Consider the following 25,719-nt stretch of genomic DNA (forward strand, 5'->3'; position numbering starts at 1 on the left):
CACAAAACTGCAAAACTTGACAAGCAGAACACCAGCTGGATTTAATCCTACCAGGCACTTTTGGACAGTGCACAAGCTGGGCAACTATCCATGGAAGCCCTGGGTATGAGTCACAGCCATCTTTGCTGGTTGTTCCTAGCATAAGGAGCCATCTCCTCTTGATTTCATCTTAAGAATTTTAGGATGAAAAAGGCAGCAATGCCTTCTTACTGAGTTCTCTACCATACCCCTAGTTTGCTCAATGTAGTACCTGTAAGTTTGCCTCTCAATGGATGGGGAACCACTGAAGGCCAGAACAGAAGGGCTCTTAGGGACAGCTCTTGTCCAACCTCCCTCATCGCACAGACAGGGAAACAGAAGCCCAGAGATGGCGCATCATCATCTAATGAAAGAGGGTTAGCCTGGGTGTTTTCTAGAGTTCGATTCGGGCACTCTCTGGACTCTAGACTCTAGGCCTGGACTACCGTTGTTCTGCCTCCTTCTCCCAACTTCACAGTGTGGGTTTTGTCCAGATTAGAGCTTCCCGATTAGTAACAGAGGATTACCACTTTCAAAGTTTTAATAACAATAACATTGTCTACCATTTACCACATGCCTATTATATGCTAGCCTCTGTATTTCTATCATAACTCCACTATTTTCATATTATGAGCAAATTAAGCCGACGCTCAGAGAGCTTAAGTAACTGGACTGAGGGCACAGCCCCAGTCATGACCGGGTGTTACCAGCCCCGGGAGCCTGGCGTATGAGACACCTTTTGCTTAGCAGAAGTGACATGGGACGGGGTGGAGGGGCATGCCAGGGCTTCACTCCTACACTCCGTGGGCCTACTCTGCCCGTCAGCTAGCAGGGACACCTTCCCACGGACCACACATCCCCACCTCTGTCACTCAGCAGGCCCCGGGCTCCCCTCGGAGACGGCTTCCTGGGCAGAAGGAGCTCCTCTCCCTCTGACCCAGCACTGGGCACACACTCCACTTGAGAGCGTGATTTCCCCACACCAAGATGTGTTCATGGGTCTGACGCTGGCCCAAAGCTTCTGGAAAGCAGGGGACGGGCCTTCCTTCTTTCCCAGATCCAGAGCTTTGCCTGGATCACACCATATGCTTGATGGCTCCTGCCATTATTGAAAGCACTTCCTCTGAATCCACGTTGGTAGCCATCTCTGCAGCCACTGCCACCACACCGTCCAAGCTGTAATAAAAACTGCTTTTTTCTTGGACAGTGCACTTCTGTTTTTAACAACCGCATTGATGAGGATTTAAGTGTGGAAAAAGGAACGCAGGACGAGCTGTCACAGTGCAGATGGGACTTTGCCGGGGAACTATTTATAGGTTCAGCCGCCTAAACAGAAGGGGAGACGGTGGACAGATGTGCGAACGGTCAAGTGTCAGGGAAGACTGAATAGAGTATAGCCACAGGGAGGCGTTGGGGGGGAAGGAACAGGGAGAGTGGGGGGAGACGCTGAGCAGAGGCTGACCATTCTGGGGCTTGAGTTGTCCACGGAGAAGGAGCTGCAAGGCTGGGAAAGCAATCCGCCTGCCCCTTTGCTCAGACTGTAGGGGCGGGGAGGTGTCTTTGCACCTCTTTGCACCCATCTTTTCTGTCTCTGGGAACAGAAAAGACAGGAGGAAAAGGAGGTGCCCTGGGCACCACCCTGATGGCAGGACAGCACCAAGGGTCACAGGAAAACCCAGTAAGAAACCACTGTGCCCAAAAAACAACCCAGCTTCAGCTTCAGGAGCTTATAAAGTTCATCCCACCTCAGTTTCAGAACTCTTATCTGTGGTCTAGGAGAAAGTGGCTGCCACTTATGAGAACTGTGACACTCAGAGAGGTTAAGTGGTTCACCAAAGGTCACAGAGCTGGGAAGTGGTACCAGGATGTGACCAGAAGGGAGAATGACTCAGCCCAGGCTCCCAACCTGTGTGCTGGGCCACTGGCTCTTGAGACCCTGCTGTCCCATAGAAAAAGAATTCAAGTCACGTGTGCAATTTAAATTTTGCCCATACTCATGTTAGTAATAGTAAACAGACACAAGTGAAATTAATCTCAGTGGGTGTACATTGGAAGGACTGATGCTAAAGCTGAAACTCCAATACTTTGGCCATCTCACGCGATGAGTTGACTCACTGGAAAAGACTCTGATGCTGGGAAGGATTGGGGGTGGGAGGAGAAGGGGACGACAGAGAATGAGATGGCTGGATGGCATCACCGACTCGATGGACATGAGTCTGAGTGAACTCCGGGAGTTGGTGATGGACAGGGAGGCCTGGCGTGCTGTGATTCATGGGGTCGCAAAGAGTTGGACACGACTGAGCAACTGAACTGAACTGAACTGAACTGAATGGCTTATTTAACCCAACATATTCAAAACAGCATCATTTCAACAAACTATAAATATAAAAAAATTACTGAGACGCATCACAGTCATTTTTTTCATATGCAGTGTTCAAAATCTGGTGTGTATTTTATACTTACAGCTCATCTCTATTCCAGAGAAGGCAATGGCAACCCACTCCAGTACTCTTGCCTGGAAAATCCCATGGATGGGGGAGACTGGTGGGCTGCCATCTATGGGGTCGCACAGAGTCGGACACGACTGAAGCAACTTAGCAGCAGCAGCAGCATCTCTATTCAGACTCCACATCTGTAGTGTTCAGTAGCCTCATGCAGCTCGAGGTTGCTGAACTAGATGGCACAGCCTTAAGCAATGTGCTTGGCCAGGAGCAAATCTGTCCCCCAGGACACATGTGGCAGGGCGTGGACACATCCCAGGTTGTTGGGGGGAATCCACGGCGGGGTGAGGTGAGGTGTATCACTGACATCTAGTGGGCAGAGACCCATGCTTGCTCAGTTGCTAAGTCACGTCTGACTCTTTCTGAGCCCACGGACTGTAACCCACCAGGCTACTCTGTCCATGGGATTTTCCAAGGATGTTGCTAAACCTACTAATTTAGCACACAGGACAGCACACCCCCCTCCCCCCGCACCCAAGCAAAGAATGATCCAGCTCCAAACATCAAGAGTGCTGAGTTTCAGAAACCCAGCACCGGAGGGTGAACCTGCTTGTCTTCCCTGGACAAGCGGCAAGAGCCAGGAGCCCTGTGGATGCCACACCTATAGCTGCCTGCACACAGCGGATGCCTGACATCAGTGCTGGAAAGAAAGTGAATGCAAGACTGGAGGGTCCACCAAGACTCAGAACCCAGGACCTCAGCCTTCAGTTCAGTTCAGTCCAGTTCAGTCACTCAGTCATGTCCGACTCTCCGCAACCCCATGAATCACAGCACGCCAGGCCTCCCTGTCCATCACCAACTCCCGGAGTACACTCAAACTCACGTCCACAGAGTCGGTGATGCCATCCAGCCATCTCATTCTCTGTCGTCCCCTTCTCCTCCCGCCCCCAACCTTTCCCAGCATCAGAGTCTTTTCCAGTGAGTCAACTCGCCGCATGAGGTGGCCAAAGTATTGCAGTTTCAGCTTCAGCACCTCAGCCTCACAGGAGGCATATTCCCGTCCTCTGCCGAGTCACAGGGTAGGGAATCAAGAACAAGCGATCAGGGCTTCCCTGGTGGCTCAGTGGAAAAGAATCTGCCTGTCAATGCAGGAAACACAGGTTCAATCCCTGATCTGGAAAGATCCCACATGCTGGGGAGCAGCTAAGCCTGGGCGCCACAACTATTGAGCCTGTGCTGTAAAGCCTGGGAGATGCAGCAAGAGAAGCCATTGCAATGAGAATCCTGTGCCCCACAACTAGAGAGTAGTCCCTGCTCACTGCAACTAGAGAAAAAGCCATGCAGCAATGAAGACCCAGCACAACCAAAAATAAATTATAAAAAAACACAAGGGACCAGTCTCGAGTCAACTGACATTTCTCTTCCTTGGAGATGCTACTGAAACACCTGCTGGTAAATACTCAGCCATCTGGGCTCAGGACACAGCTTTCTTCTCGCCGGCCCTGGTGTGAGTATCTCAGAGCAGGCTTGGCCCTTGCCAGGAGGAGGCCTTCGGTCCCAGGGAACAAATTCAATGAGAGGTGTGATGCTAGGGCCCTTGATTTCAGCTGTAGGTAAAACTGCATCCTTCCAATCAGTCCATAGGTAGGAAAGCTGAGGTTCTGATCCTTTATTCCTTTGCTGGTTCTGAACGCAGGAGTGGAAGAAAGGGAATGGTTATTTATAGAACTGCTCCCATTTCCCAAATCCTCTGCAGGCCTAGGGCTGAGTCCTCCCCTGAACAGGGAAGGGACACCAGCGCTGCTGTCCGAGGAGCGTCTCTGTGGGCTCAGGGACATTCCCGTGACCTGCTGGGGGTCGGGGTCAGGGTTCAATGTCCTTGGGCAAGCAGATTCACAGAGCCTTGGGTTCCTCTGGCCTGCGATCTAGTTGAAGGGCCCCTTTGGCTACCACATGGCATTTTTACTGCCCAGTAAGAAGAGTGGATTGATCTCTAGTCCCAGAGGTGGAAACGGGTCGCTGGACCCCACAGGAGGTGACCACTACAGAGACATGACGTGGACTCAGCATCTCACCCCTCAGAGACTCTCAGAGCTTTGCCTCGGGCTCCACCCTCCCTCCAGAGGCCTGGACCCAGGGCTTCATTCATTCTCGTTCATCAACTACCTTCTGAGCACCTACGATGTGCCAGGTGCTGCTCCAGCGCCAGGGTGGTGGTGGTGGGCTTCTTCCTCCCCGGCACAGGGGCTCCCCGTGTTCCCTGCTGTCACCGTGTCCAACCAGTCTTCCCCTGGACCTGGGGTGACACTGCCACAGGTCCCCGACACCAGGGGCCCCGGGAACCACAGACTCCTCTTCCTCAGCCAATTCTGCCAACAGGCAGTCAGTCGTCCTCCTGGATACCTCTGGGCCGTGTCCCCCCCTCCCCACACTGGCCGTCACTGTCAGGTCCAGGCCCCACGTGCTGCCTCCTCGTTGAGTTCCCTCTGGTGTTGATCCCCTGGGGTCTCCCCTGTGTTGCAGCCTCCACACTGCCCCCAGTGGTGAGGGCCTTCTGTTTAAAAGGTGCATCAGACCATGCCTCACCCCACCCAGCTCCCACCCCTAATGCCCTTCTGCCGGGGTTCCCCGTGGCCTTTCGGATAAGGGTTGAGCTGCTGGACGTGGATCCGTGCCCCTCTTTGGTCAGCTCTGGCCAATGGTCTCAACTCTGCCTGTCCCTCCCTCCTCACACCCTACGTTCCAGCAGACACCACATCCCTTGGACACACCCCAGTATCCTGTAACTCACATCCTTGTGTGTCCTGTCCGGCCACCTCGCGTGTTCTTCCTCCCTCATTCAAACAGGACACTTCTAGTCATCCTTCAAGACACAGCTCACATGTCCTCACTCCCCAGAGGTGAGCCGTGGGGTCTCACCTTCCAGCGTTGGGGGTCCTTCCTCTGAGTACAGTAAAATCCTAACATTTTCTTAATATCATCATCTCTGTATCCCTAGGGCCTAATGGCCTTAAGTTGAGTAAATGAATAATTGAATGTTTCAGGTGATTCTTTAATTATATAGTGTATGTGAACCCTGTACCCCAAAGTAGATAGAAGTTTCCCTGAGAGCAGAGCCCTATTTTCAACTCAAGACAGTACAGTGTTGTGTCAAGAATGTGCTGGGGAGCCAGGCTGCCTGGATTTAAATCCTGACCCCACCACTTACTAGTGTGCGGTCTTGAGCAAGATACTTAGTTTCCTTATGCCTCAGTATCCTCATCTACGAAATAGGGATCGTACTTGCTCTGTATCTATTGCTGTGCAACAAACTACCTACAAAATTTAGTGGCATAAAGCAACCACCAATCTTACTGTACCTCATGGTTTTGTCGGTTGGGAACTTGGGCAGGGCTCTGCTGGAAGATTCCTCTGCTCCTTCTAGCACTGACTAGGTCACTTGGTGATACTAGCTGGGGAGTGGTCTGGTCCAGAGGGGCCAAGAAGCCTTTACTCATGCCTGGGGTCTTGGCAGGCACAGCTGGAAGGCTAGACTCAGCCAGGCCTCCTTGGGCCTCTCTCTATGACCATATAATCTCCAGGCTTCTCCAGTATAGTGGTCTCAGGGTCATCAGACTTCTTACATGGCAACTCAGGGCTCCCAGACTCTAGGCAGAAGCTGCCAGTTCTCAAAAGTGCTACACATGGAACTGGCATGGTGTCACTTTGGCCTTATTCTATTGTCCAAACCAGTCTGGGGCTGATTCAGATTCATGGGGAGAGGCCATAGCTTCCACTTCTTGATGGGAAGAGTATAAAAAAAAAGGGCAGCCACCTTCAACTTGCTACGTGATGGTGTTTATATTCTAGAGCTGATGTGCAGATTAAATGAATTAAAACGTACAAAGTGCTTAGGGAATGATGATTGCTGTCAATGTTCTACTTCCTCAGTGTTCTCTCACTGTTCGCAGCCAAGTTCTCAGGAAATATTTCATGTCATAACTCAGTAGCGGAGGAGTCACAGAGAGAACATTCTAGGTTAGGCTGCATAGAGGGAGCTTCTGGGACCAACCCTTGAGCTATACTCTGCAAACCAGGGGTTCATCTGGAATCCCAAGATGCTGTGAAAACAGAGTTCTGAGGGAGCCCAGGAGAGAACAGAACCAATGCAAATTCAACACACAGTCCACAGATGCCAAAACCCACGGGGCTCCTTCTCCACGGGTTTCCCCAAACACATATGTCACAGATGAGGAAACCGAGCTCAAAAAGGGCGCTGGAGCTTGCCCAGGTTCAACCAGCTAGTAAATGACAAAGCAGACTTCACATCGGAGTCTGCCTGAGTGCCGGTTCTTTCTACTACAGCCACTGCCACAGACAAAACCGTGGAACAGGTTCCATCACATCCTCTCAATGACTCACAGGGCTTTGGTCCCACCCCTCAGGCTTCCACCAGAAAGGACCTCACGATCTCAAACATTATCTTGGGATGGGCTTAGTCTTACATCATCCACCCAATTTCTCTGGGAATCTCTGCCACACCTGCTGTTCCACTCCCTCATTCCACTTCCTATTTCTGGAAAGAAACAGCCCCCAACCACTTTTAAAGATACAGATGGTCATGTGAGAATTATAACAAACTACATATAAACACACACAGCATATCTACACACACACACACAGAATACATCATGCTTTAGTCTGCAAAATGCTCACACATACATTCCCTCCCAATGGTTCCATGAGGTTGGCAGCACTGTCCCCATTTTATAGACAAGGAAACTGAATGGTGGTGTGCTGGTAATGTTTAACAACCAGCTTTCCAGGGAAAGAAAGCCCCAGTTTTATGACATTTTCCAATTTCCATGATGTAAATGCACCCACTGCATTGATTTCAAGCACCAAGTTGGGAAGAGAGGTGTAGTGTGAACTCTTGTGGGCTGGAATGACCTGGCTCCAGCACCCCACCAAACCGAGGCTCAGAGACAAGCCCACCTGCAGACAGTCATCAAGACGCAGAACCATGAAGAGGCCATGAGCTCAGGTGACCCCACTAGCTCCTCCCAACAGCTGTCCTTACTGAAGCCACCCAACCCCTGTCTGCCACTCTCTTTCTAGCTCCAGCTCTGTGCAGTGAAAATAAAGCAGCAGCACCGGTACACTCCTGGCTCAGGCCTCACACTCTCAGAGTGGGCTTCCCTCATAGCTCAGTCTCAGCTGGTAAAGAATCCGCCTGCAGTGCAGGAGACCCTGGTTCCATTCCTGGGTCAGGACGATCCCCTGGAGAAGGGATAGGCCACCCACTCCAGTATTCTTGGGCTTCCCTTGTGGCTCAGCTGGTAAAGAATCTGCTTGCAATGTGGGACACCTGGGTTGGATCCCTGGGATGGGAAGATCCCCTGGAGAAGGGAAAGGCTACCCACGCCAGTATTCTGGCCTGGAGAATTTCATGGACTGTATAGTCCATGGGGTCGCAAAGAGTTGGACACAACTGAACAACTTTCACATACTCGGAGAGTAATTTCAAAGTTCTCATGTATACTCCACGATGGTCTGCTCGACCCCCCGCTCTCTGTGCGCCCCCCCACCCCCTAACTTGGAGCCCTGTGCACATGAGGACCACGGGAGGCAAGACAAGAAACAGCCTGGCTCAGATGAAGGTACTTTGAACGTGGAGTTGAGAGCCTGGCTTCAGTCCCAGTTTCATCTTTGGGCACAATTCCCTCTGCTGCAAAATGGGGGTCTAGCACCTGCTTCATAGGGCTGTGGTAAAGACAAGAAGAATGGCTTCCGTGAAGACCGGCTCATGCCTGGTACACAGAGAGTCTGGTACACAGTCTGGTACACAGGGAGTTTCCCCAGAAGCTGGGGCCAAAGGCTATATAAGATTTCAAGGGTAGGGTCTAGTATTGAGGAACTCACCTGGGGGCTGCCCAGGGCATTCTTGAACTGCAAACAATGACCACATTAAAGAAACATCTCAAGAGGGGAAGTTCCACTGCAGCAAGTTCCCTGAAAGTTTCCACTGTGTAAACCAAGGCCGAGACAGCAAAAAGCACAACAGAATGTATGTAACAGACTTGGAACTGCCAATAAAAGCAATGCAAACTATTCACTGATTCTTAACAGATCTAGGGAACTGGTGGAGGTTTAATTGCTCAGTCGTGTCTGATTCTTTGCAACCCCATGGTCTGTAGACCCCCAGACTTCTGTCCAGGCAAGAATGCTAGAGTGGGTTGCCATGTCCTTCTCCAGGGCATCTTCCCGACCCAGGGATGAAACCTGCATATCCTGCGTCTCCTGCATTGCAGGCAGATACTTGATATCCAGGGAGATGGACACACACACACACAAAATCATGGAAGTCACTAGTCCATTTCTACAGAACTTTCCAGAAGGTTTCACCTCTGACTGCTTCCTTAAATAGTTCGGGCAGAAAGGAGAAGTTGATGGAACAGGCATAATACTGTGGCTTCCCAAGTGGCCAGCTGGGTTGCCTGGGACACTGAACAACATGTATTTTCCTCACCAATGGTGAGGCTTTATATCCTAGTGCTTGGGATGTCTGGGGCCAGGCAAACCAAGAATAGCACCTTCTCTCTGTATGGGGCTTCATCTTTCCAAGGCATTTTATATCCATTTCTTGCCTGGTGAGGTCAGGTGGCCCAGAGACATTGAGTGACACGCTTAAGGTAACACAGAAGGTTACTGGTGGGGCCATATTAGAACCCCATTCATTGATACCCGACATGGTTTTGCATAAATTCACACTGATGTTGTTACTCTTTCTGGTGGGAAAGCTGCCCGGAAGCTTCCAGAGCCAGGCAAATCTGTGAGGGGCTTCAGAAGTACTCAGAGGTGGACTTCCCTGGTGGTCCAGTAGCTAAGACTCTGTGCTCCCAATGCAGGGGGCCAGAGTTCGATTCCTGGACAGGAATCTAGAGCCCACAAGCCACAGCTAAGACCCTGCATATTACAACTAAGGCCCGGCCAGCCAAATAAATTTTTTAAAAAGTGTCCAGAGGTAACAGTCAGCTTTCCCTTTTGGGAAAAAACCTTCAAATCTGAGTTCCCCTGAAACAACTCCTAAGAAGTCCTGAATATTGGGGGCACTCCTTCCAGAGCAAAGTTCCATACAGGGACACTGTGAGAACTGCAAAGCCACTTGTAAAAAGCACTTTGCCTTGTTTCTTCCAACCCACTCAGCTACCCAAGTGATCTTTCTAAGAGTAGAATTTGGTCTCCTCTGAGCCCAGGGCTCAACAGATGCTAGTATCTATGCGTACACGGGAATGAATGGATGGATGGACGCAGTAGTATGCAGCTTGCCCGAGAATCACTGTCAAGTTTTAGGTAAGTTTGAATGTTTTCTTGTTTATTCCCCACAGAAATTTCCTTGGGGGGCATCTTTAACCCTATTTATGGTTGATGAAAGTGAAGCCCAGGAGTCACACCTTGCTTGAGTTCCCAGAGCCAACTAAGCAGGAGAACTGAATGCAAATCCAAGTTTTCTGACTCCAAGACCTCTCTGTCAAGGGTGAAGGCGAGCAGAGGCGGGGAAGAGGCAGTTAACTTTTCATGAGCACCGACTCTATGCAGTTTCAGTTAGTCATCAGTCTGATTATTTGACAGTCGAGAAAGCCAAGGCTTATTGAGGTGGATGATTGAGTAGCATGGCCAAGAGCCCACAGCTGATGAACACAAAGGGGTGGCATTTGAGTTTGGATCCATTGGGTTCCAAAGCATATTCTCTGGGTCCTGGAGACTCTCTGCACAAGTGTGGGGTGTGACTAACAGCTTGAGCAGTGGTCCTGCCCTTTGCTAGGCTATGGGGACCACAGATGCATCAGACAAAAGCTCTACCCTTCTGTAGACAAGTACATCTGACTGGCTGAGAGGAGAGGGCTTTGAGCCCCCCGAGCATAGCATAGAGGCGGGGTGACATGCTGAGTATGGAGGAGGGTGGCACCAGATGGGGATGCAAGCATTCGTTGTCTTCCAGGGGCCTCATCGTGGAGATAACCTGGGAGAAACTGCCTCCGTCAGGCAATAGATGCCTAAGAACTGCACTGTCCTCCTAAGTAGTTTCATCAGGAAGTCTGCAGCCTGGGCGGGTGGTGGACATGGGGAGGACGCTGGAGGTCAGATGAGCCTTAATGAAAGCAGGTGCCCCCTACTCTGCTGTTTCAGGAAGGCCAGGGCAAACCAACTCCCACTCTTGGCTGGCTGATGCCTGGCGCTCCACCCCTGTTAATATCAGTACAACAACTCTTCCTCCTGAGACGCACGCCCTTGCGGCTGGGAGCACTGCTTTATGATGGTGTTAGTCTTTCACACCTTAGTATGAATCTGTTTGCTGGCTAGAGAATTTCCAAAGAGCAGTTTTTCCTGGAAGGTGGCAGAGGGAGGCAGAAAGAGCTGGAAAGGAAGGTGGGAGCCCCAGACACAGATGCTGATAATCCAAACCCATAGGAAGCCCAGGAGGCACTGGGGCCCGATCCCTCTGGAGTCACCCCTAAAAGAGGGGTTGTAGCTATGCAGAGGCCCCCGACTCTCTGAAGTCGCTGAGTTGGACTGTCTTCCCTCAGACACATCTTCTGAAGCTGCAAAGCCCCTGAAGGTGGCAGTCACTATACACACAGGCCGAGGCAACTCGCTGGGGCCTGGTGACGGTGTGACACTTCCCCTCCCCCCCACAACCCACTTTCCTCTTCTCTTGCCTCCAAGGCCACGTGTCCTGGATCTTTCTCCCTGTCTGTCGAAACCTCCCCTGGTGTTCCATTTCCACAAAGCCAGACAAACTCCTGGTGCCCTCAAAGTGCACACTAACATGCTAGCTCTTATGACTGTCTGACTTCCATTTCTGTTAAGTGCGCGTGGGTCCACTCAGCGTTGGCCAATGTCAGGCACTGTGTCTTACAGAGCCTTCCTAAGTGCCATTCAGCACACAGTTCATTGGATGCAAAGTCTTTGAAATGTTTAATAACACAGAGAAAGCTCATAATAAAATGTTTAAGTAAAAAAAGAAGGCTAAAAAAATATGCACCACTATGATTCAAAAATCTGTAAAAAAAAAAAAAAAAGAAAGAAAGTCACCAGAGATTTACAGTAAGGTTCTTGCAGTTCAATTATCTGATGATGTATTTTTTCCTGGACCAACCTCAATTCTGGAAGCTGAAAAAGGAATTACTGAAAATAGAAAGATACAAACTGCGGTTACTTTTTTTTTTGCCAAAACCTGCATGGGTAATAACCAATATGAGATAAGAAGAATGAATTAACTTCTTAGAGGAGTTCTGCAGGAGCACAGCGCTGCAGGAAGTGATGGTTTTGAGGTCTGAGCTGCATGTTACTCAACCCCACAGCTAATTATAACTGCTAGAATTTATTGAGTGCTTACTACACTCAGACACTGTGACAGCTTTCCCCCATACATGACTTCATTTTGTCCAGGAGAAAACACTAGAATATTATAGTTACCTCCATTCTGACACCAATCCCAGTGTCTGTGCTTTCCAAACCACCAAGCTATGCTCCAGCACCCACTGGGTGTCCTACAATTTAACTCAATTCTTTATTTCTAAAAATGTAAAACGTATTTTTTTTTTGGCTGAGCCATGCAGCATGTGAAATCTTAGTTTCCCTGACCAGGGATCAAACTCACACCCTCCTGCATTGGAAGTGCAGAGTCTTAATCACTGGACCTCCAGGGAAGTCCCCAGTCTAACTCAATGCTGACACGATGCACCTAGAGAGCGTCAGGTCCCACAAAACTTCCCCCACTGCCCCCACCTCCACTTCAGACACTAATCACAAGTCTAGGTTGTTACCCGGGCTTGTGACCAATCACCTATGGGACCGGAGGTTCTGCTGACTTGGGTTCAATTAATCTGCTAGAGTGGGTTGCAGAACTCAGGAAACCCATTTATTCACAAGATCACTGGTTCGTATTAAAAGATAAAACTCAGGAACAGCCAAATGGAAGAGACATACAGGACAATGTATGCAGGAAGGGGCCGGAGCTTCCCTGCTCTCTGAACGCACCACTCTCCCCAGTCTCCACTGTGTTCACAAACCAGGAAGCCCTCTGAACCCCGGTCCCTTTGGGTTTTTACGGAGGCTTCATTTCACAGACATGCTTGATCAGATCATTGGCCATAACTGATACTCAGCCTCTAGCTCCTCTCCCTTTCCCAGAGGTTGGGAGTGGAACTGAAATTTCCAACATTCCAATCCAATGATTGGTTTCCTGGCAACTAACCCCCATCCTTAGGTACTTTCCCAAAGTCACCACATTGACATAAACTCAGGTGTGGTTGAAAGGGTTTGTTACGTGTCCTAAGACACAGTTACGGCTCTTAGAAACTTCTGAGGGAGCTCTGTGCCAGGAATGGGAATGAACACCGTGCATATTTCTGATCGGAGGTCACAATATCACGGTCCAAGGCTAGTACTTCCTATGTGCCAGGCAGCACTGCCTCTCATCCCTGCTGTGTTCACCCATCAATCCTCCAACAGCCATGCTGCAGGTGTTCCCATTTTGCAGATGAGAAAATTGAAGCACAGAGATAAGATACTTGTCTAATGTCAGAAGATGCCAGGGACAGAATAAAAACCTAGAACTGTCAGTCTTTCCAAAGCTCACGATCTCAAAAGAGGTTTGCCTTGACAAAAGCACAAGACTCACCATGATACAATGCCTCCTGCCTGATAAAATATCAAGAGCTTGCCTTCTTCATACCAACCCTGACTTTAACATAATCATTCCTTACCTTTTTATGGACTTGATATATTTTGGCCCAAATACAGGTGAAATCTCATTCTAGGATAATGGGTCAGTTGGTGAAAGGGTCAAACCCAAGAGTACCAAAGCAAATCTTCAGTGAGGACCTCAAGGGCAATTTGTGTGACTCTGCCCTCCCATACATACAGATCTCTACTGCCTGGGAGGACTCATCTAGAATTGCTCCCCTCCTTGGTTTGAAAGGTCCCCCAATCCAGTGGTGATAATCATCAGCACCAATCAGCACGACATTCACCACTGAAGTGGGCTCTGTTCCCAAGTGCAAGTGTATTTATCTCATTCAACTACTTGGCCCAAAATCACAGGCCCAAGGATGGGAGATCTGCTCAAAAAACAAGAAGAAATCCTAACTGAGTTCAACAGGCCAGCCTTTCTAATGCCAGGGGTCAGTGTGGAATAGGGGACAGGCAAGAAGGGAAGTGGGGCTGCCCCGAAACTAGGCCAAGTGGCTCAGACTGAGTACTGGGCAGTCACTTCCTGTAGGGGCCAGACCACACCATCCGCTGCTGTCTCATGATTCCTCTTCTGCAGATGGGGCCAACTGACTTTCTGTTATACACCAGCCAGGAGAAAATGCCATCACATGAAGTTGTCATTGCTGCCATCTTCAAGGATGCAGATTAATGAAAAAGATAGCTCGTGTCCCCCAGCCAGCGAGTTAATTTCAGCCATAAAGGGGCAAGGCTGCACCTGGAGGCTAGTCAGACCTCCATCCATCCTGTATCCGGCCCCTTCGCCTCCTATATCCCCTGAGCCAATGTCTTTTCTGCCAATTCTCAGCTGCTACCCGCCACACATACATGTCTGGCCTCTGAGTGTCCCTGATGAAGCTAAGTGGTGACGCACTTGTCACCTTGGAGCAGCACAGAGGAGAATCGGAAATGCTATGCAACAGTTGTTCAAAATAGTCGCTACGCCTCCATGCTAGTCACACACTGGTGGGAGGATCATACTTTCCATCCCACTGAGACTGGTCTGGCCATTCGACCTGTTTCGGCCAATGACATATGATGGGATGTGACTTCTGCCACCTCTGAATAAATCTGCCATCTCTCTCCATCCCCTCTGCTCCCAGATGGGTGCTGCTTTTTCAGCCCAGACTGCAGAGTGAAATGTTTTTGTAAAGAGTCTCAGCTGACATGTGATGTGAGTGAGAAACATACTCGCCTTACTGTGTGTGCAGTACTGTGGGTATACAAGCCACCACAGTGCAGGACTGTTTGTCACCACAGCCTAACTAGCCTGAGAGGACTGGTTCAGGATTTTGCCAAAAAACTCTTAACAAGGAACTAGAGGATGACCCGAGCACACAGAAGCACAGAGGGTGTCTTCAAAGGTCTCTCTCATTCAAGGCCAACAGAGGGGGACCACAGATGAGGCCAACTGCCCACTTCCTGGGGGATCCCCTATCTCCTTCCTTTGCCTCAGCTCTGTGTGGGGAATCCCAACAAAAGGTCCCAGGTCCAGGCTCTGGGCCTTTCCCTTGCCCACTTCCTCCTCAGGCCACTCCCCACCGCAGCCACCATGGCCACAGGAGGATGCAAGAGGTTGGTGGCTCCTTCCTCCCACAAAGGACTACGGTCAGGCCCCACAAGCTGGGCTGGGATATATCCAGAACCCTGGAACCCAGTGTGTAGGTTTATTCCACTCCTCCTTTTGCCTTAATCCTGAAGGAGCCTTAATAATAACAGCAATAGCAACAACAGTGGTAATAACAAACAAGTTATTACCCTCTAGGGTGCTCTGGGCACTACACTACCCTAAGCACTTCAGATACACTAACTCCTCCTTCCAGCCCGCTATGGGAGCAGCACCATTAGCATCCCCGTCTTAGAGGCCTGGAGAGGCTAGGCAAGGGGTCCAAGGTCACACAGGTAGTTAAAGGCAGAGCTCCGATTCCAACACAGGCTGTGAGGCTTCCCTGGTCTGTGCTTGACCATCATGCTAAGGAGCAGGTACCACACAGGAAGACAGCACAAAGGTGGGAGTGGCAAAGCAACATGGCAAAGAAACACACACCTGCTGCTTTCTTGCTGCTGTCTGGTTTCTCTTGGGGCAGATCTCAGGACTGAGGTTTGGGAAGCAGAGGAGTTTAAAAGAAAAAAAAAAAAAGAGCAAAATGAAACACATACAAACCTATAGACGACATCAGTGCTGTCACAGGGAATGGATACGAATTGTGATTTAGAAGAGTTCTGTTTCATGAAGGATGTTTGGTTTGGGTTCTGATGCTCTTTTCAGCTAAGCTGAGCGTACATTTTTAAAGGTTTAAAAATGGAAAATGGGATTCTACCACGTGGCCCTGCGAGGAAGACATGAAATCAGAGAAGGAAACTTCCTTCATCCCGAATGCCTTGGCGTCTTCCTTGGGCTCCTACTCAAGAATGAGACACAACCAGATGTGACATCTGGTTCCATGGATTAGACCTTGTGCATGCTTCCCAACCAAGCTCCAAAAGCCTGTCACTGGGGTGGGAAGACCGAGAAGTGATTACCCTGGAGATGGGGCAGGGAGGTGGGAAAAGAAGCTCGGGGCCCAAGGATTTCGGAAAGCAGAGCTTCTAGACATTCCATCCAGCCAGCCCAACTCCCTTTTCCTCCACAAAGGCTCCCTGGTCGGCCTGCCCTTGAAACCATGCTCCCGCCTTCCACTTCTTGCACATGTGCTGACGTGTAACCGGCTCAGCACAACACCCCCACTTTCAGCTACTTTCCCAATGTTGGTGTTGAAATTCAAGACCACAACTGGCTTCTGGGTTTCTAAAGGATTGTAGATACTTGATTCCTACAATTGTAGGTACTCTGGGCAGCCAAGTCCCCAAAAGCTTGGTTATTCTCCATAAGAAGCAGGACGAAATGAGTCTATAAGCAGGACAGCTGATGGCTGTCTTTTTCCCAGATCAAAAGTGCACCCAGGGTCTGTGTAGCCACCAGGTACCCCAAACAACCTCACTCCTTCTGTAGTCACCATATGTTTGGTCTGGGGAAACTGTGACATTCTCCTTCCTCTCTGAGATCCCTACATTTTCTTCTCTGCTGGATGCTGTAGGACAGGAGTCATTAAGGGTCGCTCTATAAATTAACAACCCCACACACTCCTTACCCTTTACCCAGAGAGCAGACTCTGAGCAGTTCACCAAGATCCCGGCTCTTTGTGCCTTCCCAGACAGATGTCTGGACTACATATCCCAGCCCCCTTGCAGTTGGGCATAGACACGTGAGGAAGTTCTAACCAATGGAACATGAGCACAAGTGTCACACCGACTTACAGTCATTGAGGTAAGACCCATCCACAAGACTCCCCTTTCCCCTTCCAGCCTACCATGTGGAAGACATGCCATGTGGTTGGCATGGAGTCAACCACAGGAGGGCTTCTCAGGTGGCACTAGTGGTAAAAGAACCTGCCTGGTAATGCAGGAGACAGAAGAGCCAAGGGTTTGATCCCTGGGTCGGGAAGATCCCCTGGAGAAGGGCATGGCAACCCACTCCAGGATTCTTGCCTGGAGAATCCCATGGACAGAGGAGCCTGGAGGGCTGCAGTCCATGGGGTCGCAAAGAGTCAGACAAGACTGAGTGACTTAGCATGCCTACATGTACTGGAGGCTGCAAGCTCAAGACGGGGTCCCTGAATGAGCCTTCCCCACAGACCAGGAATCTTGCACACGATCAGGAACCAGCCCCTTTTGAGTTTGAAAGTCAGAGTGTTGGTCGCCCAGTGGTGTCTGACTCTGCAACTCTGTGAACTGTAGCCCACGAAGCTCCTCTGTCCATGGAATTCTCCAGGCAAGAATCCTGGAGTGGGTTGCCATTTCCTTCTCGAGGAGATCTCCCCGACCCAGGGATCGAACTCAAGCTCTTCCAATTTTTGTTGTTATTGCAGCAGCTGGCTAATCTTCCCGCTTACGTGTTCTCCATAGCACAACTCTGCATCAGATGATCACCTTACATCACTTATTCACTGTCTCCTCTCTCAGAGCAGGGCCTGTGTTTTGTTCCCTGCTGTGTCCCTAGTGCTACAGCAGCTCCCGACATCAGGCAGAGATACTTAATAACCAATTGTTCAATACACAAATGAGCAGATGATGTTTCACCCATTCAGTGTTTGGCAAGAACAGGAATCTGCCCCTGCTTTTGCTTTCTCCTCCGCCTCTGAGCTAGAAAATTAGCATATAGTTAAATTAACATCCTCACTCTTCCGGATCCAGCCTGTGTTCCCTTCTCTTTCACATCCTCCCAGAGTCCTTCCCACAATGGTCTGCAGCCTCTGTGCCCCTGAGCTGGAGGTCCCTGTGCAGTTACCGCTGTCACACTGCACAGCAAGGGCAGGGGTCTGTGTCTCTCCCACCCACCATGTCCGTCACCCTCCAACTAGACTGAGAGGGCCTTGAGGCCATAACACTGTTTTTCCATCTTTGCATCTTCCCAGTGTTGGGCACAAGTGTCTCTTAAGAAACAAGCACCCGAAAATATTGAATAAATATTTGTAGAAATATTTACTGTATGTATATAACATTTGGGCTTCCCAGGTGGCTCAATGCTAAAGAACTCGCCTGCCCATGAAAAAGACGTAAGAGACATGGGTTGAGAAGATCCCGTGGAGAAGGAAATGGCCACCCACTCCAGTATTCCCGCCTGGGAAATCCCATGGACAGAGGACCCTGGCAGACTACAGTCCATGGGGCTGCAGAAAAGTCAAGACACGACTTTGCGACTAAACAACATGTAACATTCAATTATTCAAATATTTGATTACCTTATGTATTTCTATTCTAAACACTTAAATATTTTATCTTTTTTTAACTGTTGTTACTCTGCTGCTAACCAAGAATAAAAAGCTTCCCACATTCTTGGATCCATTTATAAGAGAACCTGAGCTGGTGCTCGGAATAGTCTACAGACTTCATTTAAGCTTTTTGGATCTTAATACTTGGCATGGTGCATAAGAGGAGGGGGAAGCCCAAACACTTTCAGTTGCACACAAACCAACCCTTGACTGGGGTCCCCAAACATTTTCCCACAGCGGCCCAAGTCTGCCCCCTGTCCCCTGGCACCCCTGGGCACACACAGGATTTTTGTCTTTCAAAGTGTTTGCCCATTTGACCCTCACAAAGGCCATGTGATACACACAGGAAGAGACTATTCTGTCCATTTGAAAGATACGAAAATTGAGTCTCAGAGAGGTTCAGTGACTTGTCCAAGATCACAGTTTGAGTGCTGAGCTGTCACTAGGATCCAGGGCCTCAGACACTTCCCCTCTTTTCCTTCCCTTTCTTCAGCATGACCTAAACAAAAGGAAACTTCACAGGGGCCTTGAAGAAGCAAAGCCATCAAACTGTGACACTGGTGAGTGGAAACACGTTGACTTTGATTGAGAAACCCGAGTTCAGAACAAACTGGGTCAAACAACTGCAGCAGATGAAAGCTTCCCCTCCTTCTAATTTTAGAGCCTCCTGGCCTGAGAGGAGTGTCTGAGGTCACAGGGTGTAGCGTCTGCTGCTGCTGTGCGGTTGGAGGCAGAGCGGGAAGGTGGTACTCACTCGACTTTTCTTCTTTAATGGTGTATTCGAGCACCTCGGACGAGCTCTCGTTCAGGGAGGGGAAGTGGACACAGAGCACCAGGTGCTTCAAGTTGCTGTCCCGGCGGACCAGGAACGTCTGCAAAGGAGGAAGAGGGCATTCCATGAGTCAAAGATGTGGCACGAGGTGGGACAGACAACCGTGAGATAGGAGTCACCTGGAGGGTTCCAGAAACCAAGAGGCAGGGTGGGGGAGTCAAGAATTCCCAAGGACACGTCGGGGTTCTGTCCCAAGAGCCGTGTGTCACCCGGCCCATGTGCATGCCTCAGTTTCTCATTTGTGTATGGAGGTGGAGGTCAACTAAGTCAAGGCAGGTTCCTGTGTCCCACCCTCTGAGATGCTGGTTTGTTGGGGGTGGGGGTGGGTCTGGAATCAGCTGAATCTGGCACAGGTAGTGGTCTGGGGACTGCTTTTGGAAAAGCACAAACGTACCAGCTGAATTTCAACTCACACCCTAGTGCATATGCTCTGGGGGAGGCTGGAAAGAATCATGGATATTAGGCAAGTCACACGATTTTTTTTCCCATGGAAACAAAAATAGCAAATAACTAATATACGGCTTGTGCTGTGACAGCAACTGTTAGGAATGCTTTGCATATGTTTACTTGCTTGATCCTCCCGATAACCCTGTGACGTGAGTTTTGCTGTTAGCCCTGCTTCACAGATGAAGGAACTGAGGTGCTCCCTGACCCTAACAGGACCTGGCTCTTCGGGCTGATGTGAAGCCTGACTGAGGAAATCCCTGTATGGGCTTGGGCCGCAGGACACACCCTGAAGGCTGTTCCTGGTCAGAGCTTCACAGCTGACGGGGTAGAGCCGGGATTCAGCCCAGCTCACTGGTATCCATGCTCTGGACCCCATGCTATACAGCTCTTTCTTGTTCATCCCGCCTGGGAGGAATTTTTCTTTTCTTCTCCTGTGGATTTACTCTAGTCGAAAATGATGCCTCTGAGCCCCGAAGACCTATTTGTAAAGGTCAGTTTTCATTCCAATCCCAAAGAAATGCAATGCCAAAGAATGCTCAAACTACCGCACAATTGCACTCATCTCACACACTAGTAAAGTCATGTTCAAAATTCTCCAAGCCAGGCTTCAGCAATACGTGAACCATGAACTTCCAGATGTTCAAGCTGGTTTTAGAAAAGGCAGAGGAATCAGAGATCAAATTGCCAACATCCGCTGGATCATGGAAAAAGCAAGAGAGTGCCAAAAACAACTATTTCTGCTTTATTGACTATGCCAAAGCCTTTAACTGTGTGGATCACAATAAACTGTGGAGAATTCTGAAAGAGATGGGAATACCAGACCACCTGACCTGCCTCTTGAGAAACCTGTATGCAGGTCAGGAAGCAACAGTTAAAACTGGACATGGAACAACAGACTGGTTCCAAATAGGAAAAGGAGTAAATCAAGGCTGTATATTGTCACCCTGCTTATTTAACTTATATGCAGAGTACATCATAAGGAACGGTGGGCTGGAAGAAGCACAAGCTGGAATCAAGAATGCCGGGAGAAATATCAATAACCTCAGATATGCAGATGACACCACCCTTATGGCAGAAAGTGAAGAGGAACTCAAAAGCCTCTTGATGAAAGTGAAAGAGGAGAGTGAAAAGGTTGGCTTGAAGCTCAACATTCAGAAAACAAAGATCATGGCATCTGGTCCCATCACTTCATGGGAAATAGATGGGGAAACAGTGGAAACAATGTCAGACTTTATTTTTTTGGACTCCAAAATCACTGCGGATGCTGACTGCAGCCATGAAATTAAAAGACGCTTACTCCTTGGAAGGAAAGTTATGACCAATCTAGATAGCATATTAAAAAGCAGAGGCATTACTTTGCCAACCAAGGTCCGTCTAGTCAAGGCTATGGATTTTCCAGTGGTCATGTATGGATGTGAGAGTTGAACTATAAAGAAAGCTGAGCGCTGAAGAATTGCTGCTTTTGAAGTGTGGTGTTGGAGAAGACTCTTGAGAGTCCCTTGGACTGCAAGGAGATCCAACCAGTCCATTCTAAAGGAGATCAATCCTGGGTGTTCATTGGAAGGACTGATGCTAAAGCTGAAACTTCACTACTTTGGCCACCTCATGTGAAGAGTTGACTCACTGGAAAATACTGATGCTGGGAGGGATTGGGGGCAGGAGGAGAAGGGGACGACAAGAGAATGAGATGGCTGGATGACATCACCGACTCGATGGACATGAGTTTGAGTGAACTCCGGGAGTTGGTGATGGACAGGGAGGCCTGGCGTGCTGTGATTCATGGGGTCACAAAGAGTCGGACACGACTGAGCAACTGAACTGAACCAAGCATTACCTGAAGTCTAAACCAGAGCCAGCATGTTTATAGATGTTTCACTTTTACTTGTCCTGCTCCAGATGACCATTCTGCTCAGCTAAAGGGACTGTGACTCTGAAGTTTTCCCCTGTCATAGCCACAGCTGCCTTGGGGCTGTGCCCCCCAACCCTAGAAGGCCATCATGGGGAGGGAGCCCCTGCTTCCTTTCACAGACTCTGTGGTTTTAAAAGTGTTCTTTTTAGTCTCCTGGCCCCACTCAGGCTCATCCCTCCTTCCAGGTGATAACAGACGCCTTCTGGACTCTCCCCAGCCTCCCAGGGCATGGCGTGCCCCTGGGGAAGAGGGAGAGGAGTGGTCCTCCCCTCAGGGTAGGGTCAGTCCTTCCTTTCCTGAGAAAGGACTTGGTCACTCTGTCCCCCCCTCCACCCTAATCCCCAACCAGGGGTCTAAGCCCCTCCCAAGAGCCCAGGCTAGAGTTTTGAAGGCCAGGAGCCAGGTCAAAGATGCTGAGAAAAATTTGGGGAGCAGGGCCACTGGGACCTCCAGAGTACACGGCTCCAAGCATAAGAGGCTCTGGAGGAACATAGAGATGGTGCTTCTTCCCTTCTCCCTGCAAGGCACTGTCCCACCACCTCTTGGGCGATGCTCCAAATTCCCTGCCATTGCAACTGATTACTACTTGACTGATGTTGAAGTTGAAGCTCCAATACTTTGGCCAGTTGATGCAAAGAGCTGACTCACTGGAAGAGACCCTGATGCTGGGAAAGATGGAAGGCAAAAGGAGAAGAGGGAGGCAGAAGAGATGGTTAGATGGCATCACTGACTCAATGGACATGAAAGTGACCAAACTCCGGGAGACAGTGAAGGACCGGGAAGCCTGGTGTGCTGCAGTCCATGGGGTTGCAAAGAGTCAGATTCGACTTAGCGACTGAAAAACAACAACAAATTTATGATGATAATGCTATAGTATTAGAATTGTTAATTCAATGTCATTAAATTGTTGATGCATGCTAAGTTGCTTCAGTCATGTCCAAATCTTTGCAACCCTATGGACCATAACCCAATGGGGCTTCCCTGGTGGCTCAGATGGTAAAGAATCTATCTGCAATTTAGGAGACCCAGGTTCAATCCCTGGGTCGGGAAGATCCCCTGGAGGAGGAAATGGCAACCCACTCCAGTATTCTTACCTGGGAAATCCCATGGACAGAGGAGCCTGGTAGGCTAGAGTCCATGGGGTCGCAAAGAATCGGACATAACTGAGCGACTAACACTTTCTTCTAATGGACCATAGCCCGCCAGGCTCTTTAGGGCTGGGCCTGAGATCTGAGCTCAGGCCCTTTAGCCCCGTACCCAGCCCACAGAGGGTGGTCTCTTGGTATAAGCGTCTGCTCTCTGGGAGAGTGCTTCCTGGGAGCAGGGACACAAGGTACCCATTAGTCCTTGAACTGAGGTCAGAAATGAGGTTTCCAGCCTCTCCTCTCACAGGGCGGGCTGGAGAGAACCTGAGAGCCCAGTGAGTGGAGGAAGGCAGTAGAGAGGCTTCTGGGGCAGAAACGGGAGGTGGGTGGGGGTGCTGGCACCCCACCTGGAAGGCACCTCCTCGGGGACCTAGCAGGAGGCAGGCTCTCCTCTAGGTGCCTCTCTGCACTCCTGGCACAGCCTTGCCTGCTGTGAGCAGCAGCATCTCTGAACTGATATGTTCACCTGGACCTGAACTGCCCCTACGAATGCACCCTTCAAAGAAAAGAGGTCACTTTGGCTCCTCTTCAGAGATATAGGTCAGCATTAGCTCAGTTCAATTGCTCAGTTGTGTCTGACTCTTCGCAACCCCATCGACTGCAGCATGCCAGGTTTCCCTGTCCATCACCAACTCCCAGAGCTTGCTCAAACTCATGTCCATTGAGTTGGTGATACCATTCAACCATCTCATCCTCTGTCAACCCCTTCTCCTCCTACCTTCAATCTTTCCCAGCATCAGGGTCTTTTCAAATGAGTCAGTTCTTCACATCAGGTGGCCAAAATATTGGAGTTTCAGCTTCAGCATCAGTCCTTCCAATGAATATTCAGGACTGATCTCCTTTAGGATGGACTGGTTTGATCTCCTTGCAGTCCAAGGGATTCTCAAGGGTCTTCTCCAACACCACAGTTCAAAAGCATCAATTCTTCGGTGCTCAGCCCTCTTTATGTTCCAACTCTCACATTCATACATGACTACTGGAAAAACCATAGCTTTGACTAGATGGATCTTTGTCAGCAAGGTAAGGTCTCTGCTTTTTAATATGCTGTCTAGATTGGTCATAGCTTTTCTTCCAAGGAACAAGCATCTTTTAATTTCATGGCTGCAGTCACCATCTGCAGTGACTTTGGAGCCCAAGAAAATAAAGTCTGTCACTGTTTCCATTGTTTCCCCATCTATTTGCCATGAAATGATGGGACCAGATGCCAAGATCTTTGTTTTTTGAATGTTGAGCTTCAAGCGAGCTTTTTCACTCTCCTCTTTCACTTTCATCAAGATCCAGGTACCTCAAACCTATCAGGTCCATGGGAACCAGCATGTGTGAGGGAATGTGGGAGTGAGTGAGCATGTGTGTGAGACAGAAAGAGAGAATGAGTACGTGTGTGTGAGAATTAGCCTGTGGCTGCTATAAAAAAATACATCTGGTCTTTTTCCCCAGTTCCTGGCACAGAGATTCAGAAACCCTTGGAATTTCCTGAATGATGGGGGTCTTTCACAGTTCATAAAGAGCCCCTTTGGACCACATCTGAGTTTATGTTAACAGGTGGCTCAGGTGGGACCTTAATGAAGGGGCTGCCCCTGAAAGACAGTCACATAATTAGAGGACTGGAACCCACAGACCCACTTCTACCTCTGGGGAGGGAAGAGGGACTGCGGATTGAGTTTAAGTCCGGGGCAATGATTTAATCTCCTGGTTGGCGAACACACTGATATGTGGGGAGGGTGCTGTGCCCAGATTCCATGGGGAGAGGGTATGGAAGCTCCGTGTGGCCCTCTCCACCCAGACCTCATCCCTGTGTGTCTCGTTCAGCTGCTCTTGAGTCTCACAGTCAAACTGTCAGCGTAAGCATAGTGCTTTCAGTGAGTCCTCTGGATCTTTCTAGCAAATTGTCAAATCTAAAGAAGGGGTGATGTTTGTACCCAAGTCAGAAGTGTGAGGATCCTGGGGACCCCACTTGTGTCTGGCATCTGCAGTAAGAGTAGTCTTTGGAGGAACCTTCCCTTTAACTTATGGGGTCTGTGTTCACTTTGGGTAGTGTCAGATTTGAATGGTAGGACATCCTACAACTGTAGGACAGTTGATATCAGAGAACTGTTCAAGAGTCGAGTGAACATGTGTGAGTGTGCACACAAGTGCATCAATGTGTAAATGAATGTGTGTGTGTGTGTGGGGGTAAAGTGAGGAACGAGGGGACTCTGGGCAGAACCCAGGGCTCCCCTCCTGGAGCTCTGAAGGGGAGGGTGCCCAGCAGGAGCCAGGGGTGTCCCTGGGAAGGCAGACAGCAAAGCTGGATCCTCGACCCTGAGCCCAGGCAGGAGCTGAGGCTGGGGCCCTCCTGAACTGAAACCAAACTAGCATAAATTCTGTCTCTGGAGGACAAGAGCTCTCTTTACAAGGGTGGCATACACATGTGTGTTGGGGTGGGGGCAGGAGGAGACACAAGCCCAGGTCATTGTCCAGAAGCACATGCACATAGCAGAGCTGCCCCTTGCCATCCTGGAGTGTCAGGAATGGCACAGGAGGGAAGGAAGTGATTTCAAACATGACCCATTGGGGAAAATGCCACCAGCCAATTTTTTTTTTTTTTTTTTCCACAAAAGAAAATACACGAGAACAAAACAAGATAATAAGGATACCTATCAGAAGGATGGACATTTTTTTTATTAGAGAGAGCAAGAGAGAGAGAGATCTATGGAGGGTCAGGGCCACAGTACAACATATCTTTTAATTTTTATGTTTTTGATGTGGGTTATTTTTAAAGTCCTTATTGAATTTGTTACAATATTGTTTGTTTTATGATTTGTTTTTTGGCCACGAGGCATGTGGGATCTCAGCTCCCCAACCAGGGATAGAGCCCATAACCCCCAGAATTGGAAGGCTAAATCTTAACCACTAGACTGCCAGGGAAGTCTCCAATGTAGATATCTTATTCTACTGATGGTTTCCTTCTTCCTGGACTATTTGACCCCCACCGATCCCTGCCTAGGGTGACTGCAATGACAAATCACCATTGGCAGCCTCAACTGGAACCTCCTGCAATGCTACCCTGCAACCTAACTGGCTCTTTCACACCCAGCTCATAACTATTTCTAGATTTCTTTACTCTGCTGAGACACTGACCCTGTTCGCCACCCTCCTGTTCCACAGATAGAAAGAAAGAAGATAAGAGCCCTTTCACAGGAACTCCTCCAGCTGCAGGAAGAGTCAAATCTGCATTTGACAGTCAAGATCTGTCATCATCTGCATTTCTTCCTGGGCTCCCAGAGGGCCCTGTGCAGCCTGCAATGAGCTCTATGGCCCTGGGTCATTCCGTAGCTTCTCTAAACCTCAGTGTTTGTATTTGTAAATTGGGATAACACCC

The 25,719-nt window shown here is 49.5% G+C and overlaps 1 protein-coding gene across 1 annotated transcript in view; it reads right to left on the reverse strand.

Moving 5' to 3' along the window:
• The window catches only part of RIN3 (Ras and Rab interactor 3), a 136,434-nt gene that overhangs the window by 55,252 nt on the left and 55,463 nt on the right, over positions 1–25,719 (reverse strand). Inside the window, 1 exon segment of the mRNA XM_055418407.2 lies at positions 18,780–18,897. Coding sequence (XP_055274382.2) covers positions 18,780–18,897 — 118 coding nt within the window.

The sequence above is a fragment of the Moschus berezovskii genome, chromosome 21 (assembly GCF_049115385.1).
Source record: "Moschus berezovskii isolate FMDL1 chromosome 21, NW_MosBer_1.0, whole genome shotgun sequence".
Taxonomy (NCBI): Eukaryota; Metazoa; Chordata; class Mammalia; order Artiodactyla; family Moschidae; genus Moschus; species Moschus berezovskii.